Genomic DNA, 20,300 nt, shown 5'->3' on the forward strand with positions numbered 1-20,300 from the left:
CTGTCTTAGGGGCATGAAGTAAGGATCTTTCCAGATCTGAAGAAAAGGGATAAAATGGAGATCAGAGGTGTATGGTATTCATAGTGTAAAAGCCTAACTTTTGACATGGATATAATCAAAGTAATAAACATTCAAATACCACAGAAGTATCTTTCAGATTTGAGATGTTCATAGTAACATACATTTTAGTGTAGTAAAGGGGCTATAAAAACAACAACTGTCAGCAGTTGGGTTACCGGAATAATTTTGGAGATGTGAACTTGAGTGTTGTGTCTTACCAGCTGGAATACACCTGCAGGATATCTGACTTACAGACAGACAGAGGTGAGCAGATGCCTCATGTAAAGCTTGAGAACTTTCCATTAGATGTGGTTTTGCCTCTGTTAAATTTAAATAGCTGGACAGGGTCTCGGTTGAGGGTTCTCCACACACGAAGCGCTGTGGATGTGGCACAGAACAGGGAAACCGTCATGACTAGAGCTTATCTTCTGCACAAGGCTCCACTTGGGTTGCTTTGCCCATTTTTGTCTCTTCCTGTGTCCCCTGCCCTTGGCTCTCCCCCAGCTGGGTCTGACCCAGGAGCTGAGCACCTGCTGGCACTGGCACTCACCTCCCGTGGGCACAGCAGCCATGGATTAGCTGGGCTGGGCAAAGGCATCCCTGGCTGGGAATTGGCTGGGGTGGGCAAAGGCATCCCTGGCTGGGAATTAGCTGGGCTGGGCAAAGGCATCCCTGGCTGGGAATTGGCTGGGGTGGGCAAAGGCATCCCTGGCTGGGAATTAGCTGGGCTGGGCAAAGGCATCCCTGGCTGGGAAGTGGCTGAGCCACGGAACTGATGAGCATTATCTGTTTCTTCCTCTAGCAGGGACCGAGCTAATCTGAAGGTTTGGCTCATCCATTTCTGTAGTATTGCTGAATAAGACTCCAGCTGAGGATCTGAGATGTTCTATGATCCCCACAGCAGATTAATCTATGCTTATGTTACACATAAACCTGATTGCCCACAAATTTGATGTAGTAAAGATCACTCTAGAAAGCAGACAATATAGGTTTTTCAGTGTTTAATGGATTAATGGATGGTCTGATTTCTGTATTTTAGTAGTAAATATCATAGCTTAACTTTCCTTCTTGCCCAAATAGACTTCAGTGATTTCTAGCTCAAGAAAAAACAATGGCAGGACCAAATTAGCCCTTCATTCAAAATGGCGTTTGCATCCTGGTATTAAAATATGTACATGTTTGTGAAGTCCAACACTGCATGGAATATCGTGGCTTGCCCTGCAGAAAGGGTTGTCAGTGTTATTTAATTTTCAGAACACCTTCATGACATTATTAGCAACGATCATCTGCTTTATTTTACACCTGATGGAAGTTGTTAGTTTTACAACATGAGCAAAAGCGTCCAGTTTGGGCCTTAAAGCTGATGACAGAGCAGCAATGGTATATTGGGCGTCTGAAACATTTTTCTTATGTTACAAATGTTGTAAAGTTAAAACTCCTGTGGATTAAAGAGCCTGATTGTGGTAAAAGTTTGGAGGGCTTTTTAGCTGTTGGTTGAATGGCATTAATCAGCTGTGTCTGAATTGTGAGTCAAGCTATTTGTCCATTTAAAAGCAAAATCAAATAAGCTTTATTCTGCAGAAAAGATTATTCAAAATGTTTTAGTACTGAATCATATAAAACTGTGCTCACAGAGGTGCAACACTAAAAGGAAAAAAAAACAACCCCGAACTGCAGGAGCTCTGTGCCATTGCCTGTGCAAACAAACGTTTTTCCAAAACTTTCTTTATAAGCTCACTAGAAGTCTGGGATCTTGTGACAGGGAGCAGGGCTGCCAAGGGCAGGAGCAACTTGTTTTGCAATTGGGCCTGGGGGAAATTGCTACATCTGGGAGCTGGGTTGCAGCTGTAAAACACTGCTTTTGAGGGCTGGGGGAGCTTTCTTAAACAAATATATTTCCTAAACAAACATTAATAGATTCTCTGCCATGTGCAGGGAAAACCTGCTGATGTTATTGCAGTGAACCCTTGATCTGTTGATCTGGAACTGCTGAACACTGTGAAACCACTTTGAGAGGCACGTGCTGAGTGCTGTAAAGCCTGTGTGTGAAAGGTATGTGGGGCACTGGGACAGGAGGGTGAGTACTGGCCTAGGTGCTGGAGGGTGGCTCTGCCTCCCAGGAAAGAATTGAATCTGTGAGACTCTTACAGCCTGCCCCGAAGAACAAGCACAAGTGAACTTCAAAGGGAAAAGATGGCATTTTGTGACACTTCAGGCCCCTCCCAAAACTATCCATCTCTGTACCTTGTGTTAAATGGCAAATGGAACTGCTTTTTCTGTGCCCTGTGGAGAAGGATGCCCAAACACCTGCTCATCACCTGTGCTGGCTGTGAGTAGTGCCTCCTGTGTCAAGTCAGCCCCAAGTCAGGCTAGACTGAGGAATCCACAGCTCCCAGCAGCTGCTCTTTGGAGCAGGAGGCTGTTTCTGGCCATAATCTCCTTACAGGCCTCAATTACTCATTTGTTTCCCACTGATGGTCAAATAAGCACTATTGACTGGATGGTTATCAAGTGTAACCACCATAAGACTGTAAATCTGCTTGTCTACTTAACTTTTCATCTTCCCTTCCTTTCTTCCTCCTTTATCTTCCTCCTTCCTCAAGTACCCACTTTTTTATGATACCGTAACAGTCCAAAGTCTGCAACATTTTGCTTTTTGTTGTTCCTCTTCTTTCCCCTCCAGAATGTGTTACCCAGGGGCAGCATTAACAGTTTGTGGTCAGGAAGGATACCGATAATTCCTGGTGTTTGATTCAGTGCCGAGCCAGCCCGAGGGAGCCTCTCTGCTCCCACCCTGCCTCCTGCATGTGCTGGGAGCCAGCTTAGCCAGTCCTTGAACCTCGTGGGCAGAGTACAAGATGCAGCTCTTTGCTCCTAACCTATTGCTGCTTTACTGATTAAGCTCCTGCAGCAACTTTTAGGTCTAAATACGATTTCTTTGGCATAATAATCAGCAGTGAACGAGCGGGTATGAGTTGCAGCCCTATAGCCCTCCAGCAATGCTGTGCTGTACTGCCCTGCTCCTCCTGCTCCCAGGCTGATGAAGCCAGTGGATTTTAACCGTGCTTTTTTCCCCCTTTCCTCCTCTCTTCTATAATGAAAAGTTTCTCACAGCATCGAAGCTGGAGACACAAATTAATGCCCTATAATTACCTACTCATAATATACAAACCCAAAAGCTTTCTCACGTCATTCTTTCAATGTTTACTAAAATAGAGACTTTGTTCTGGCAGACTTCTCCTTCACTGGCCAAAACTCACGCTGAAGGTTAACAGCTCCCAAAGTTAATGATTATCTTGCCTTGTTTGCTCAGTGTTTCAGAGTTAAAACATGTAAATATGCCTCCCCCGTGTAATTGCTGTGATCAGCCAGCCATGAGCACTGCAGCAAACATAAACACTGCTCTGAGCAGAGAGAAATGCACCCCTGGCCTGGGCTGCCAGGAGCGTTGGCTCCCCCAGAAAACAGCCAGTGCAGGAGAACGCCGTCCTGCTCGGGCTGCAGATTACACAGAGCCTGCTATGAAAACCCCCTCTCAAAATAGCAATTTCTAATCTCCCCCGAGGCAGTTAATCAGGTTTCTAATCCAGCCAAGCTGTCGGTGCTGTGACAGGCTGCGATCCCCAGGCCTTTATTAGAAACCCCTGCTGGTTACAGCATTTATTGGGTCAGGGGACTGATGGCCACAGCTGTGTGGGCAGGAATAGCTGCATGTGTTTTGTGAGGCAGATCTGTGATGGTGGTTGATGCTGAGACTTGGCTGCACCTCACCTGTGAGTGCTGGACTTTACCAAAGGCTCATCTGCATAGAAATGCATTGAAACGTCAGCTCAGATTTGGTATTTTCTGAAGACTTAGAGCAGTCTCTGCTTTTCTGGAGAAAAATGCCATACCTGGTCCTGTCTGATTGCTTTCAAACTAGATAGGAATGCTCCTGCCCAGCACAGGGTGGTGGCCAGCACTCACAGTCCTGGTCTGCTGCTCTGTGTCTCATCCCATCAGGCCACAAACTTGCGTCAAAACTACCTTCCTCATCCCTTGGCTTCCTAGAACTCCAGCAGCTGGCTTGGCAAGCAGAGATCCAGTACACTGGGCTGGTTAAATCAGCACAGCAGTGACCATTATGCAGAGTTTTGCATGATGAAGTGATTGCAGCTATGCCAGAGTTGGGGGGTGTTTTTAATCTTTACTTTTCCCGTTTGCACTATAGATGCAGAGCAGCCCTGTGTGCACAGGTGGGGATCCAGATCGAGATCTGGATCTGTGTCCAGCTGCTGGAGCCCAGGAGGATCCTTGCCTGTGGCCAGCAGTGCCTGGGCACAGCTCCTTGGCTGTCACCCTCCTTGGCTGCTGGGCATTGCCTGGGGCAGCAGGCAATGGAGTTGGGAGCTCCTGCTAGGAACCAGCCCCAGCCTGGGGGAACACACTGCCAGGCACTGTGCTGTGCTTGTTGGATGCTCAGGCTAGTGGTGGTGAAAGGAGAAATTATTTCAATGCAATGAACATAATCTGAGATGCAGCTGCAGCAATGAGACTTGGGCAGAGGGCCCAGCTGCCCTTCTCAGGGGATGGGAGCCCCCAGAGCCTTTTTCCAGCCTAGACTGCCCCCCTGATCACACAGCAATGCTGCCCCTTGCCATTCCTTTCCTTTGTATCTCTTGGCTTTTCTCTTTGCCTTTTTTCCCCTTCTTCTTTTTTTATTACCTTTTCACTTTTTTCTCTTTCGGGTTTTGCTTTTTTTTCCTTTCTCTGCCTATCCTCTCCTCGGCTCTTCCTTTCTTCTGTGCCACAATCAGGCAAAGCCTGACAGCCAGGAGCAAGCTGCTGATGTCCAGCAATACCATGGTCTGACTATCCTGGATGGGACATAACTCCTTCCCAAGGGCAGGATTGGTGCTGGTGCCTGTGTCTGCCTGGGAGGGAGCCTGGCTGTTCAAGGTGCAACATCTGAGCCCTCTGGCTACACTAGCTGCTGTTCTGACGCCTGTTTGTGAGCATTAACACTCTACAGTTTTGCCACTCAAAAATCCTTGGACTTGTAACAAGAGCCAGCACTTCACCCAACACTGTCAGTGTGAAGGACTTCATGGAAACTTCTCCGGTTTCTGTGCATGTCAGCTCTGAAAAGCGAGCTCATCTCTGAGCCAGGCAGCAGGTCCTACACTTCAATTATGTCCAAGAGGCCAGGGCAGCAGCCAGGCTGTGTGAGAGTCTCCAGCCTTCACATCACAGGGCAGTGAAATCTGCTCTTGGGCTGGCTCTGCCAGGCTCCCTGGGCAGCCAGCAGCAGTATCAGCAGAGCTGGTAGTTACCCTCTTCCCCATTTTTTCCCATTTTCCTCTCTTTTTCTCATTTTTACATGAAACTGAGTTGCACAAATATTTGATCCCCCCAGACACTGGACAGAGAAGTGAAGGTTGTTGCTGTCCTCCCGGGGAAATCCTCCTGTAGTCAGCACTGCTGGCTCCAACACTGCCTAAACCTGGCTGGAAACGTCTGTGCCTGGACTTACTGCAGCATGTTGGGGTGTAGGGTGCTGGGCAGGGACCTGCCTGTATGTGAGGAGGTTGTGGGATGGATCCTGAAGTCACCCAGTGGGCAGGAATGGGGACCAGAGGATTGTGCCCCTGTTCCCCATCCCCCAGCATCCAGCCCCAGACAGCGTCTCCTTGGTGTGAGCTCTGAGTGCCATCTGCTTTGGCTTTGCTGTTGTTCCCTGTGGCTTTGCTGTGCTATGGGCTTGATTTTAACAGAAGATGAAAGCATGGCAGGGGTGTGGAGGCAGCAGAGAAGGCCCTGAGCTGAATGAAGCTCAGGCTGGTGCCGATTCCTCGACAGAGCAAGCGGCCCCACCGCTGTGAGCGGGGTGTGTGAGAGCCCTCACCCTCGGAAAAAACATAGAGATGCTAAAAAAAAACCAAACCAAGCTCTAGCAACATGTATCTGGCTTTGTTATAGATTAACCACTGCAATAGACCCCAGGTACTGTGCTGAGCTGGATGTTTAATCTACTCTTTCGATCCTTTTTTTTAGGAGAGGAACATTGCTTCTGTGTTCTTATGTGGAGGTCACAGGCTGCAGAGATGTTTGCCTTGCCTCTGTGCAACTCTAGGCAAGGGGTCAGGAGCAGAGGGTCCAAGCACTCCAACCCCAGGGCTGCAGGACACAGCCTGGGGTGGGTCTGAGGAGCACCCTGCCCCAGGACATGTGATGGCAAGAACCGACCCTTCGTCTCACTGCTGGGCAAAAATGCCATGTATTGCCATGTATTGACCAACTAATTCTCCCCTGGGCATCCGGGGGGGGGTGCTGCTGGAGCCCCCCTGCCCCCACCGAGGGCCACTTGCCACGTGCAGTGCTGCTGAACCGGCTGCTTTCCTTTCTGGTGAGGTTTCAGGTGCCGCCCAGAGCGCGGGAGGGTTTTGCTGACCCTGCAGCCTGTAATCTTACTCCTGGACTTGAGACACCTCTTGGCCCCATTCCCCATTTCTCTGTCCCTAGGACAGGCTGTAATCATCTCTTGGCAGGACAGCCCTGACCTGAGCACTCCGGTTCCCAGCAGATTTCCCCAGCCTCGCTGAGTGTTTGCAAAAATACCCAGTGATTTATTCTCGACAGCTCAGCTGGGTGGAGGAAAAAAACATGTTGCTCTTTACATCTATTCCTAATTTTGTTGTTTTTCCTTATAGCAGAGGTTGCCAATAATAATATAGCAGGAACAGTTCCTGGCCCCAAACCTGTCAGTTTTCTACCCTTTTTTGTGGCACGTGCCAGCCTGGCTTCTTGCCAGCCCAGTGGCTGCTGACAAGTGTCCAGCAGTGACACAGGTGGGATCAGTGATGGTGTGGGTGAGCCATACTCCCTCAGGCCTGGATTGCAATGGGAATGATAGGTGATCCCCAGCCCTTTGCTGCTATTTACAGTCGCTGGGAGGTGACAACTGACCCTGACCCCCCTGCTGCCCCCCGACTGGTTATGGGAATGGAATGGGGGCTGGATGAAATGGAAATGGAATGAAATGGCAAACCAAGAGGGACAGAAAAGCCTGATAGGCCAGTGCTTCAGGAGGGGAATTTTCTTGGAATACATTTATTCGGGAAATGAGAAGGTGGTTCCCAGCCTTTCTGGTTCTGCAGGATGAGGGTGTTGGTGAGGGGACAGCGACTGTGCCCCTGCAAGACCGGACCTGGGAAAAGCCTCATTGCAATGGACAGAGGAGGAACCAGGAATGTTTACTTAGCCCTGGAGAGGCTGAGTTGGGTGGTGTTACTGGTTTCCTTGTCTACACTGGGAGTGGGGCTGGCAAGGGAGCTCTGTGTCCCACCCCACAGACCCGGCGGGTATAAGCACGCTGTTTTATCGAGGTGGGGGGAATACATCAGTGTCTTAAAATGTGACCCCTCTAGGTTATTCACTGTGTAAATATATGCTCTTAACTAAACAAAGCTGTAAAAGTCAGTTAATGTCTTCCTCGTGTCCCCGCTTGCCTCCTCGCACAGCTCTGCAAGGTCTGCAGCCACAAAGCACAGTGAAAAATGAGCTTATTCAGCTGGCCCAGGAGACCGCTCAGGACTGGTGGAGATGGAGCAGGATGGAGAGAGCAGGATTATTGCCGAGGCTGGGGCTGGTGTTGCCCAAATCGGGGCAGGGAAGGTCCAGCCACGCTTCCACTAGCTGGGATGCCTGCAGGACCTGAACACGAAAAGCTGCTTCCCTGTGACTGCTGAAGACTAGGAGCCCTGTTCTTCACCAGTCCCTTTCCGCAGCATCCCTGCCTCCCCCTGCCCTCCCGGAGGGTGGCCACAGGGCTTGACACCCCTTTTCCATGTTGCCCAGGGTGGGAGAGGCGAGCAGGCTGACCTCAGTATCCCAACCCTGGGACAGCCGAGCCCTTCTCCCCCTGCAAGCCCTGGGCTCCCCCTCCCTGCTGCCTCCCCAGCGCGGTGCTGGCACATAAACCCAGCTGCAGACCCGGGCTGTGCGACAGTGAAATACCGGGAAAGTGGGCGGGCGCCGAGGACTTTGATCCCCGGCCACGAAAACCTCCTCCACAAGCTGCCTTCTCTTGCGAAATAACCTCCGGGGGGTGGGGGAGGTGGGCTGAGCTGGCGTGTGCTGCCCCAAAAACGGAGTTTGGCCGGTCAGTGATGGGGTCGTCGGCAGCCTCACAGCGGTGCAGAGCCGGTGCCAGCGCTGGAGACGGGCAGGCGCCTGTGGCACCACAGACATTTCCCTTGGACTGCGCCCAAGAGCTGCTGCTCCTCCTGGTACATCTGCACATACCAGCACCAGCAAGGCCAGCTGGAAACCTTCTCAGGTGGCAGAGGGCATGTACCCAGTGTGACACTGAGCCCCTTCTTCCAGAGATGCCTGGCAGGGCAAGACAGGCAGCTCTGCAGGGCATTGAGATCCTGACCCCTCCTGCAGCGGGACTGTGGGCGCAGCACTGTGGGGTGGGTGGCTGGTGCAGAGTTGTCAGATGTGGATGTTAGTGTGTGCCTTAAAAACATTAAGAAAGGGGGTTTTTGAATTTTTTAAAATTTGGTTTTTTCCTTCCTGGGGTTCTCAGCAGCCCTAGCCCACCCCAGCTCAGGTGGGTGATGCTGAGCTGCTGGGTATGAGCATTGTGCTGTGCTGGACATGCAATATCAGCCTGGCCGGGAATGAAAGGGCCACAGGTGCCCTCTGCTAACTGGCTCACTGAGCCACTGATGAACAACTTCTTTTCCCCATTTTTGTTGTGTTTATTCCAATGCCAGCACCATCCAGCATGCTGGTGGAGAGGGGCTTTTTATGTTATTTAAGCACAAACATGGGAAATAGAGGGATTTTTTAGCGAATGCCAGATTGCAGCTTGATCAAATCAAGGCAGAAGATGGTCTGCACAAACAGGGAGGCAGAAGAACATCTGGGGCTTCTCATACCAGGAAACCTCCTCACATAGACAACACAAACCCTATCCCGTGGTCTGAAATGCTACCAGGTCCTCAGCGAGGTGATAGTCTCCCCTGAGCTGCTGCTGCAAACATCCCAGACTGCCAGGCAGACACTGGCTGTGCAGGACCAAGGCTCTTGCAGTCATGGCCAGCCCTGCCATGATCTGCTTTTATTTCACTATTCTGTACTTAAACACAGATTTTTTATTAGCATTTCTGCTCCTTTGTTTATGACCACAACCTTGTCTATCACACCCACAAGTGTCAGAGAGACACCTCTGCACCAGGAGCTTGTCATCCTGTGAACCTGCCTCAGTCTGCACCATCCTGGTCATCCCCTGGGGCTGAGAAGTTTAGGACATCAGGGCCATAAAGCCCTTAACATCACTCCAGTGTCACCCACCTCTGGCTCCCCAAGCCCAGCAATAACTTGAAGTGTTTTCTTGCTCTGCCAAGTACCCTGAGTGACCCCTGGCACTCCCCTCCCCGTCTCTGTGCAGCGCCTGGGACAAACGGGTCTGATTCTGGTCACAGCAGAGGGGATGGAGGCAGCATCAGCACTGTACCTTCACCCTCCTGCGACACCAACCATGGCCATGGCACCCACCAGCTCTGCAGAGCTGGGCATGGACACGGCCACCCAACTTTTTCTCCAGAGAATGGAACTTTTTTTAACACAAGGAAAAAAAACCCAAAAACATCCCAACCCCAAACATGTTTTTAAGGAGAAACAAAGATTAGAAATACTGTAAGCAGTGGAGACAAAACACCAAAAATAGCATCCGAAGTTTCCTCCGCGCGCTCTCCCTGCAGGCAGCCTGCACTATATTTGTCTTCACTTGCCATTTCTGCTGCAATCAATTTGCGATTGCCGCTGGCGAGGAACCCATCTATTAAAAGCTCGGTTGAGATCTATGGTGAAGATGCCTGCAATAAAAAAATCCGGGCATTCATTAAAAAAAAGATAAACAATGTCCTCTGCAGGTCTTCCCTTTCCCAACAAAATCCACTAAAACCATCACTGGCTGTGTTGTCTGGGCTCGGGAGCAGCCGTGGAAGCCCAGTGTGGGTTTCCTTCCACGTGGGGAGGGATTTGCTCTGCAGCTGCTCCGAGGCTTGGAAGCACTTGGTGTTTGCTGCATGTTGTGCCTCGTCTCCACAATTTGCTGCAGGCCATCCTGGTGAGGCAGATTCCTCCTGGGTCAATTGTTTTTATCATAAAAACAAATGTTTTCTAGCATCCCTTTCATCCAGGATGAAAGTGCAGACAGGAATCACACAACTCCCTGCGCTGCCTTGGTGGGCCCTGGCACTGCTGGGAGCTCACTCTCCCTCCAGAGAAATGGGATAGGAGGGACAGGGAAGGCAAACAGGAGCCTGGAGTGATCCCTGCATTTGCCTGAAAAAACAAACCCATGGGGCTGCCTAAAAAAATAACTGACAGGACTCCCTGAAGGCACAAGGCTCTGCCCCAGCTCCCACCCCAAAGCATCACAGCCAGTGCTGACATCAAAGTGGTTCCTGCCAGAGCCAGGGACAGGCTGGGCACCCGTCTGACCACATCCAGTCGAGGAGGGGACAGGGATGGAGGCAGGAGGGCAATGGGGTCCTTTGAGGAGGTTGAAGGCACAGAGCCTGTGTAGCCAAGCACAACAGAGGCTGCAGGGGGATACAATTGCTGCCTATAAATAGTGCCAGGAAGCAAGCATTAGGGAGGCAAGAAAGCTATTCAAGCTAGAGGACAATGTTGGCACTAAAGCAAATAGATATAATTAGCCATTAATAAATGAAGGCCAAAGATTAGAGAAAGTATCTAATATCAGAAAAGTGAGAGCTGGGAAAGCTTTCCAGAGGGAAGGGCAGAGGAGACCTTGACCAGTGTTTAAAACAGGCTGTGGCTATTTTTTAAAAGCCATAAAGTTATGAGCTGTCAAATCCAGCCTGCTGTGATTGCTGATGAGCCTTTTTTCTGTGTAAAAGGGAAGATTTGGCCTCTCCATGGCATCACAAACAGAGAGGGGCTGGGAAGGCAGCGCAGGGCCAGCGGGGTTATGAGGCTGATGCCTCTGCACGCTCCCCAGCTCTAAAAAGTACCAAAGAACCAGCCTGGAGCTGTGCACAGAAGAAAACCCCCAGACATGCAACTCCCTGGGCCAGGGACATGGGATGAGCCCCAGTGGAGGGAACAGAGGGGTCTGTGAGAGGGGGTTGGTTTTCTTTCCTTTTCACAAAAGCAAACCTGAACAAATAGGCACACGAAGGACAAGTGACAGTGAGCACCGAGCTTGCTTGCCTCAGCCCTCCTGACCTTTAAACAGCAACTGGGGGAAGCACAGTTGGTGCTGGTATTGCAGCAGCCCTGAGACTGTGCAAAACTCTGGCTCCTGCCCCAGACAACAGAAGGATGGGCACCCACCATGCCCATATGTGCCCTCCTGCATGGCCCATGGCAGAGCTGTCAAGGCAGATGGTGCACTGGACTGGTGCCTGTGAGACACCTGCCTTGTGCCCACACCAGTCCTCCACCCTGGCTCTAGCACCACAAGCCCCATCCTGGCACTGTTCCCTTGGGAAAGCCCAGGGTGGAGACTCACAGGGTGCCCCCACAGGAGCTCCAACATCCCTGGCCCTTGTGGCAGAGCCATAGTTGGGCTGTCTGGGGGTTGCTGTGTGCTGGCTCAGCACAAATCCCAGGAAGACTCTTCTCACCAGTGATAAGAGCAAGAGCCCTGGGCAGCGGCCCTGTTATCTGAGACAGCCACTGCCAGCTGCTGCCACGGCTCTGCTTCACTCCCGGGGGAACTGTGGGAGCCCTTTCTCGTGGAAGCCACCACAGGGAGCCAGGTGCCTTTTCTGGAGCTAAGTGTAACTTGCTGAGTGCAAATTGTACTGTCTGTGCTGGATGAGCAGGGCATGGATACAGCCGTGAGCTCCCTGGCCTTGAGACCCCTTGAGTTCACCAACTCCTGCAGCAGCTTCCTGCTCCAACCCTCACAGGGCTGGCAGCGGTCGAGTGCTGTCAGCTTGTGCAGCCACGAGCACCATCCTGTCCTGTCCTGTCTTGTGTGGAGCAGCTCCAGCATGGGGCTGACTGGAGGGGCTGCTCCTGCCTTGGAGCTGGGGCTGGGTGCAGGTAGCAGTGCAGGCAGCAGCCAGTGCCTGTGTGTGTGCACGGGTATGGCAGCGACAGAGATGATTCCTCCTCGGCTGCTATTTCCAGCAGATGAAGTCACTGAGCTCAGTGGAGGGTGAGTCAGTGCCGGCCCCGGCAAGGCCCGTGTGCAGCCCCCGCTCCGCAGATCCCACCAGGCCTGTGCACCAGAGCTGAGTTCAGTGGTTTTTTTGAGTTTTCTGCTGCAGGGTTTAAGGCCCAAGAAGCAAACCCACTGCTGGCTGTTTGTGTCAGGTCAGTGAGCTAAAGCACTGTGTGGGATGGGCAGGTGGACACTGGTAGTTGTGTGGCAGAGCAGGAGGGAGTGATGGCACCCCACTGCCCCTCCCAGCTCTGCAGCCTGGTCCCAGCCTTGCACTGCAGCGGGGATCTTGGTCCCTGTGGGTGGCAGAGATGGGATACCCAGGTCTGAGCTGAGGGGTTGGATGTCGTGGTCATGGATCCACCTATGTCCCAGAGCAAGGGGGGCTGTGCTCCCTGAGCTCTGAGCACAGCCTTGGCTCTGGCCCCTTCCCCACTGTAACAGCACAGGTTAAACCCTGCACCGGGGCTGTGATAACAAACACGCTTTCCAAAGAAAGAGAGGAAGTGAGAACTCCCTGCCTGCACCGTGTGGTGTAAGTGCTGCGGCGGGGCAGGCGCTGCCCGCCTCCTTCCTGTGTCTGATTGAGTTTGTTTGCCTTCTCCAAAGGAAACTGTGTGAACCTGGGGGGTGTTTGGCAAATCCCCTCTCTTGCTTTTAAAAGCTGCTTCCTGTGCCAGGTTTCTGACATCCTGTTCCTTCCAAACATTGCTGGGGAGGGGCTGCGGGAGGATCCCAGAAACAGTCCATACTTCCAACCCAGTGCCCGAGTGTGGGGCTTACCTGCCAGCTGCTCCCGCTGGCTGCAGGGAGACCATGGCCATGCTGGGACTCCATCAAGAGCCAAGGGGACTGACAAGGCCCATGCTGGGCTCACCTGTGCCTGGGGGGGCTGCAAGAGCCCTCTGCACCCCCTGAGGCTGTGCCCATCCGGCTGTGCGTGCACCAGTGTGGAGCCAGCGGCACGGCCCCTCCGGCACCCGCCTGCTCCAGCACACTCAGCCTTCCTCTCCCTTCCAAGGGCTTGGCCATGACTTGGTGCACTTGAGCCCTTCACTGCTTTGCTGAACCTCTGCTCCTGGTATGGGCATCTGCCACCCAAATGCAGGATTCGGGCAGCAGAGACCATCCCTCAGCACACCGGCGTGGGCAGCGTTGAACCAACACACCACTGCTTTCAGACCAGAACCCCGCTCTGCCCTGCAAGCCCACACACAAGACAATCTTTACCTCACTGTCCTTAAAGCCTCAGTGCCAGCAGCACAAACTGCATCAAGTCACAGATGCCTCAGGCACCCACACTGCACCACCGGACGTGGCTTTGCTGCTGCAGGTCTCCTACAGGACCATGGGCTCTCCCAGAAGGAATCAGGCAGATAAACAGCAGCTTTTGTTGCTCACATTTGTGCTATTCATTCTAGTTTTCCTGCTAGGAGACACAAAAGCTCAGCACAGTCCTTGGTTTCAACAAGATGGCCTTTGGTGCCTTACAGCCGAGGGTGGCCTGGGCTCCAGGGAATGCTCATTGCCTGTGACTGTCTCCAAAGGAGCTGGAGGGAAAAGCAGCATTTTCTTAGAGACCTTCAAGCACAGTTTCACTACTCAGTTTGTGACCCCACATGAGATGGGTACCACTATGGTCTGCCATGTGATGCTGAAGCAGAGCAATTGGCAATCTGAACTCCTGCTCCTGAGAGAGGGGGCTGCAGCCACTCAAAGCAGCTGGAACAGGCAAAATGGAACTGAACAATAATATTTTGGGGTTTTTCTCTTGATAAACACAGTAACAGAATTGCAGCTATTGGGTTTGAAAACTATTCAGTCCATGCTGTTTGCCACGCAGACAATACCATGGTTCTTGGGGGGCCAGGCTGAATTCCTGTCAGAAAAAGCAGAGGTGAAGAGCTGAGTCACCCATGAGCCCTATCTCCAAGCCTCCACCCCTGCTTGGAGCAAAACTGAAAGGGTCAAGCTCAGCCCTTCCTAGAAGGAACTTGTTTTCCCTTTTGTGTCCAATGTTATGGTGGGAAATGGTAAGAAAGGGGCAGTGCCTGGCTGGGCAGCAGTCCCTCTGCCCCGGGCACAGCAGTGCTCCTTCACGGACTGCACTGAGCTCTGCCAAAACGCTGGAGCAGAAAGGGAAGGTGGGCAGTTATCTCTGCAGCCTCTGCTGCCACGGGAAACTGCCCCTTGGATCAATCTGCAGCAAGAACTTGCTGAAATGGGAATCCTTGCCACACCTCTGCTGCCTTCCTTGTAATCAAAAGCTCCTTTCCTTCATAATAATCTTCATTTTAATCTAGTACAAAAAAAGCATTTTACCCTTATGGATTCAAGAAACTATTCCAGCTCTAGCAATACTGTGAACTTGATGACTCAAAAATGTGCTGAAGTAGAAGTTAGGTAGAAGGAATCAATAACAATTTATCATGAAAAGGCCAGCCCAGTAGTTCCAATAGGACAGAATAAACTCAGCTTTAGGAAAGTACCATCATACCCCCTGTTCCAGTAATCAAAAATGTTATTTCAAACTTAGTAGCTCAAAAATGTTGCAAAATAAACCCCCCCATTATTCTTTCAAACTAGTTTGAACTTCCTATGATTTAACAAAGATGCAATCATATCCGCAGAGATCCCAGTTCCTTACGAGCGTCTTAAAAAGCACGAATGAATCATTTCCTTGTACAACAATCAACTTTGCAATGCCATGATCTTGGAAATGACAGTTGAACAGTTGAAGGCAAGCACTCAAAAGAAAATAAAAGCATTTAATGCAAAATATTTTACCAAAAGTTTTTACAGCAATTTCATATAAGTGGAGTCTTCTCTTAAAACATGAAACTACCGATACAAATGTATTGTTCCAAAGGGGATTACAAAACTTTCTCCTCAGCCACACAGGAGGTAGGAAGGGCATTTCTCTCACCTGAAAACACCTAAGATGAACTGCAAAGCAACATTCAGGACAGAGCCTGCAACGTCTAAGCAAAGGTAACAAACAGATGTTTTGGGACTAAAACTTCACAGGCTGATATCCCTGTACTCCATAAGGCTTTATTAAGATTCCTAATAATTTGTGGGCATGCAACGGAAATATCCGACATGCCTCCCAGCTCTATTATATGGTTTTCCCTAGTGATGGGAAGCCTGATGTCAGGGCAGACACCAGCTATGTTCCCCTGCAAGGAGCAGCCTTAGGGACGGTTCTTTCTGTTCCTGCTCAGTTGCTCCAGGCTGCAGTTTCTGGGACCTGAGGGCAGGTGTCAGCTGGTGCATCCTGGCCCCTCCGGCTGTCCAGTGGCTCAGGGAAGGGCAGCCACTGGGAGCAACAAGTGGTGCAGCTACCCCAGGATCCCCATCTACATTTGCAGCTCCCCCCAGGCTGTTGACACTTTAACAGGTTCAGAGAGGGCTCGTTGTGGAGCGAGCGAGGCCCTTTGGAGACCGACAACATGATCCCAGCAGGCCCACAAAGAGCAAGAGACAAAATTGGTCCTTGTTGAGAAGCAGCAAGAGGCAGCTGGAAGGGAAGGGCAGGACAGGCTGGGGCCCCTGCACAGAGCCCTGCAGCAGCACAGGCACTTCCCAGCACATTCACTCATTCCTTCGCTTGGCACACGGGGCTGGTCTGGGGACCATTACCTGTGAAAGGAGCTCTTTCACCCCCGTCCTGCTCCCTGCAGCGTCCTGTGGGGCTGGGCTCTGCCTGGGCTGCTGCCAGCCATGCAGAGAAAGGCTCCAGCTGAGCCCTGGGGAGCTGGGCTGCCTGCCCCTGCTTCGCAAAACAACAACACAACGGCCTTCGAGGAAGATGCAGCGTGGGGGGACGAGCTCTCTAGAAAACAAAGCCACATTAACCGGCCTCAACAAAGCAGCAGTTCTCTTTCCCAGGGGAAGGGCAGGCCAGTGCCTTCCCTCCCCAGGACAGACTGTCTTTCAGGCTCTCTGGGGACACGTGGGAGGTGCCTTTTCTGTTGTTGCTGTGCTGCCCCAGTGCTGGGCACCTCGTGCTGCTACCAGGAGCTGAAGTCCCCAAAGCCTGAGCTCTTTTTCTCTTTCTTCGCAGCTGTGCTGGTCGAGGGCCCGTCCTCCTCTGCGCTGCGCTTCCTGGAGCCAAAACGAAAACAACTCTCAGGGACTATTTACTCTTCAGCAGGACCAGGGCAGCTGGATGCCTGCTCTCCCCAACAACAGCTGTACCAGAACTAGCCCATCCCTGGTGGAGCAGAGAGCAGTGCAAGCTCTGTGCCAGCACGGGGACTGTAGGGGGTTGGACATGGGGGCCCCTGGCAAGGCCAGAAAGAGGGAGAGTGTGTGAGTCTGTGGGCATGGTTTGGGTCAGGCTTTGAACACTTCCAGGAACGTGTTCAAAGCACATTAAGTTCTCCAGGCCAGAGCTGAAGATTTACCAGCTGTACTTTTTTATCATGGTCATGATGAAAACATGAGCCATGAGTTCCTTCTACACCTTCTCACCTGCACTTGTGGCAGCGAATGGATTCATGAGGAACTAGGTATAAAGCAGCTGGGTGAGCTTTTCAGATCCTTTCCTGTTTCTCAAGCCCAGCCTGTTGCAGCTGCTGCTGCTGTTTGAGCAGAGTTTGCAACCCCAGGGAAACATTATGCAGCCAGCTCATGTGCTCTGGTTTTATTGTCAGATATCAGTAGATGACAGGGAGAACAGAGAACCCTGAACCTGCCAAAGGGCTGTGTGGACAAACTCCCAGTGTCAAGGCAGGCTGCAAGGACTGAAGGTCCTTTCTATACTGCTTGGTCCTTTCCACAGAGCCACAAGCTCGGCCAGTGTCTCCTCTGTAAATACAGTGCAACATGGCAGCAGTTTCAAGCTGAACATATTTTAAGGGACAAGCAGTATTTCATAACTGAAACATTTTACTGACACACCAAACTGACCCACCTGGGCTAACATACTTCTGTTCTCACAGTTATGCAAATGCCTGTAAGTCACAGAAGCACACAAAAGCTGATTAAATAGCTGCCCAGATCTGTGTATGCATAAATATAGGCCTTTATGCAGACAGACAACAACACTTTCACAAATGCTTTTAGAGAAGTCTGCTAAAAATCACGTGGAAGGCATTTATTTTAATTTTTCCCAAACACATGCTAAGCTGCTGCTCAGCCAGGATTCTGTAGTGTCCTTAGGAAAGAAAACAGTGCTGCCAATCCTGACAGGAGTACAAAGGGTGTCTGGGAGAGGGTGCTTTAAGATAAGCCTGTCCAACCAGCTGGGTACCAAGAGCTACTCACCAGACACCCTGTGCTCCCACAGCAGGCCTGGGAACCTGCTCCCCTTTCCAGCCAGTTCAGCTGTTTGGGTGGCTGAACAGGGAACCAGATCAGCAGACTGATGGGGGCTTAGGAAAACTACTTTGTGCAGGGGAGAAGTTGCTAAATGAAAAACATCTGTGGGACCATGGCCTTCAGAAAAGGAAGAGGATAACAGATAGTGTGGGAAGTGACACCGTACAGTTCCTCAAGGACTTCTGAGTTCTGGAAATGTATCTACAGTTCTGAAGTCAGTACATGCTGTTAAAGACCAACTTGGTCACGTTCAAGTGCTAAAAGAAATGCTCAGTTAACTTGCAATCTTGAAAAACAACAGGAGAGGAAACTCTTGACTGTTGGGACTACATGAATATGTCTTTGCTGGCACAAACCAAACATCTGAGCAATGGCACTGAACAGAGTCAGCATCCAGCAGGAAAGGAACCTAAAACACTCAGCCAAGATCAGATGGGCAGGGAACTCACGCTGCAGCCATGTTGATGTATTTTCCAATCCCCTGCCGATAAGTTTTAGGAGTCTGGACCTCCTTCTGTGGTGGGACCACCTCAGCTTTTGTTTTGGCTGCTTCTTCTTCCTGCTGGAACTTCTCCCTTTCAGCAGTGACCTGTAGGAAGCAAAGGATGCAATCTGTTGCAAGAGGCAGAATAAGGAGAAAAGGTCTACAATTCTTTGAAGCTTTAAGCACTCTAACCCAGCAACCTGCACCGCGGTGATTACAGGGCAGGCTTCAGGAGACACCTCTCAATGGCCACTGCAAACAGGCTACCTGCAGCCACTACAGGAAGACTCCTTCCTTCTTACCTGAAGCTACCCAGAGCTAGTGTGGGCTCTGGTAAAGGAAGCCATGGGAAGCTGATGGCCTGGGCGCTGTGCCAGACTCAGCTGCAAGAGTAACTCTGCACCGAAAGAGTGAGGATGATCCTGGCACACCAGGCACTGCTGAATGGCAGCTGCTTAACCTTAGCTGGCAACCATATGGGCCAGGGGCTGCCCATGTTCAAAGAAAAGGCATTAAGTTACAAAGTTCTCCACAGAAGAGCTTTGGACTTTCAAATAAAACAGTCAACCAACCAACCATCCTCACCTGCGCATCAGCCTCTTCATAGGGATCAACAAACACAGTCGTCGTCTGAATTCGTATTTCCTCCTGGGAGCAGAAGAGAAGAACAATAATTCCATCTGCTGATTAAGTTGTGCCATCTCCCCCAAATTCAGTTTTGAGAAGGGTCAGCAGGGTGAGCAGCACTGCCATGTGAGGCCCGGTGCTTCACATGTACCTTGGGACGGTCTGTTTTTGGGTCACTTTCCACATTCTCCATAGCAGTCAGAGTCTCAAAGCCACCAACCACCCTAAAAGAGGAAAGGCATGATATCCATCTGTCACAACATACTCAAAATATTCCTGCACCCTTACATTTAATATATCTAATTTATGACCATTCTCTGGCAGATTTTTAAAACACCATGCTTGGGTGATGGGAAATCAGCAACTGTATTTGGAAGATCTAAGAAAATGTCATTCAGCATGGAAGGTCAAAATTTTTTCTCAGATATGGGATCTGAATTTAAAACTAAGCAGAACATGGAAAAGTCAAACACTCAGAGGCAAAGCAGAGCCATTTGTCCAAAAACCCTGGAGCCACACAAACCAGCCAGATGAGGAACAAGTCTCTTTGTTTTTAAATTGTACATCAGACTGAAGATGTTATCAGCACTACAGGAGAGCAGTGACAGAGCTGTCTGCACTAACACCAATAACACAGAGAGCACAGGATTGCTCCAGGAGAACGTCATGACCGTGAGCTCATGAGGGCTCTGGGAAAGCAGCAGAGCATCAGATCACAGCCACAGGGTAATGCTGGGACACTTTTCACTGCAGTTTTTACTTTGGAGGATGTCAGATCCCTGGCCTCTCACTTTTCAAGTCAACATATCCAAATACTTGCTTGAAAATGTTTAAGGCTGAAGACTTTCTGAAGTGCTGCACGTTCATTTTAAAAAAAAAAAAAGTGAGGAACAATGGGAAACTTCCAGAAAAGCATATTTAGAAAGGATAAATGGGGTAAACCAGATAATTATAATCCTGTCATCCATACCAGCAAAATAATGGAATAGTGGAGACAGGACATGATTAAGAAAGAAAGGAAATAAGTAACGACAATCAACAAGGCTTTGTGGAAAACAGAGTCTGTCAAACAACCTTCTGGCACTGAGACAACAGATGTAGTTAACAGGGATAACAGTGTCCATGGAACAGACTTCTGGAGGGCGGCTGATATTTTGATTGAGGAACCAGAACGATATGAGGTGAACACAGCACACATTAAATAAAAAATTGGCTGACAGGTGTCAAAATCTAATTTTAAACAGGAACCACTGAGTCAGTACATTTCCAGAGGGGTCCTGCTGGGATCAGATCTTGGTCCCAGGGTATTTAACACTTTTATTCACATCATCCCCAATTATATTTGAAAACAGCTATTCTTAGAAGAGCAGTAAATAAAGAGGAAGACAGGCTGTTGATGCCAAGTGATCCAGATCCATTAGCAAAGCAGGCTGTTGCTGGACAACATCTGTTTTAAGAGAGCCAAGCCACATGGCCAGGAAACAAAACTACAGTTCCTATTGATGGCCGTGGGACAATGAGAAGCAGCTGTAATTCCCAAAAGCATTGCTCCTGCAGGCAGAGGAGTCTGGGGCCGGGAGCTCAGCACTGAGGAGAGGGGAGCTCAGCACTGAG

General features: G+C 50.6%; 1 protein-coding gene across 2 annotated transcripts in view; it reads right to left on the bottom strand.

The window, feature by feature from the left end:
* Nucleotides 1–14,998: 14,998 nt before the first annotated feature.
* PPIL2 (peptidylprolyl isomerase like 2) overlaps nt 14,999–20,300 on the bottom strand; it is a 64,414-nt gene continuing 59,112 nt past the window's right edge. For both annotated transcript variants that reach the window (XM_027652017.1, XM_027652018.1), the window contains 4 exons: nt 18,838–18,910; nt 18,645–18,707; nt 18,025–18,164; nt 14,999–16,357 (listed from right to left, as the gene is read on the bottom strand). In XM_027652017.1, coding sequence (XP_027507818.1) covers nt 16,264–16,357; nt 18,025–18,164; nt 18,645–18,707; nt 18,838–18,910 — 370 coding nt within the window. In that variant the 3' untranslated portion in view covers nt 14,999–16,263. The remainder of the gene's footprint in view (nt 16,358–18,024; nt 18,165–18,644; nt 18,708–18,837; nt 18,911–20,300) is intronic.

Source organism: Corapipo altera, unplaced genomic scaffold (assembly GCF_003945725.1).
Source record: "Corapipo altera isolate COAL_440 unplaced genomic scaffold, ASM394572v1 67, whole genome shotgun sequence".
Taxonomy (NCBI): Eukaryota; Metazoa; Chordata; class Aves; order Passeriformes; family Pipridae; genus Corapipo; species Corapipo altera.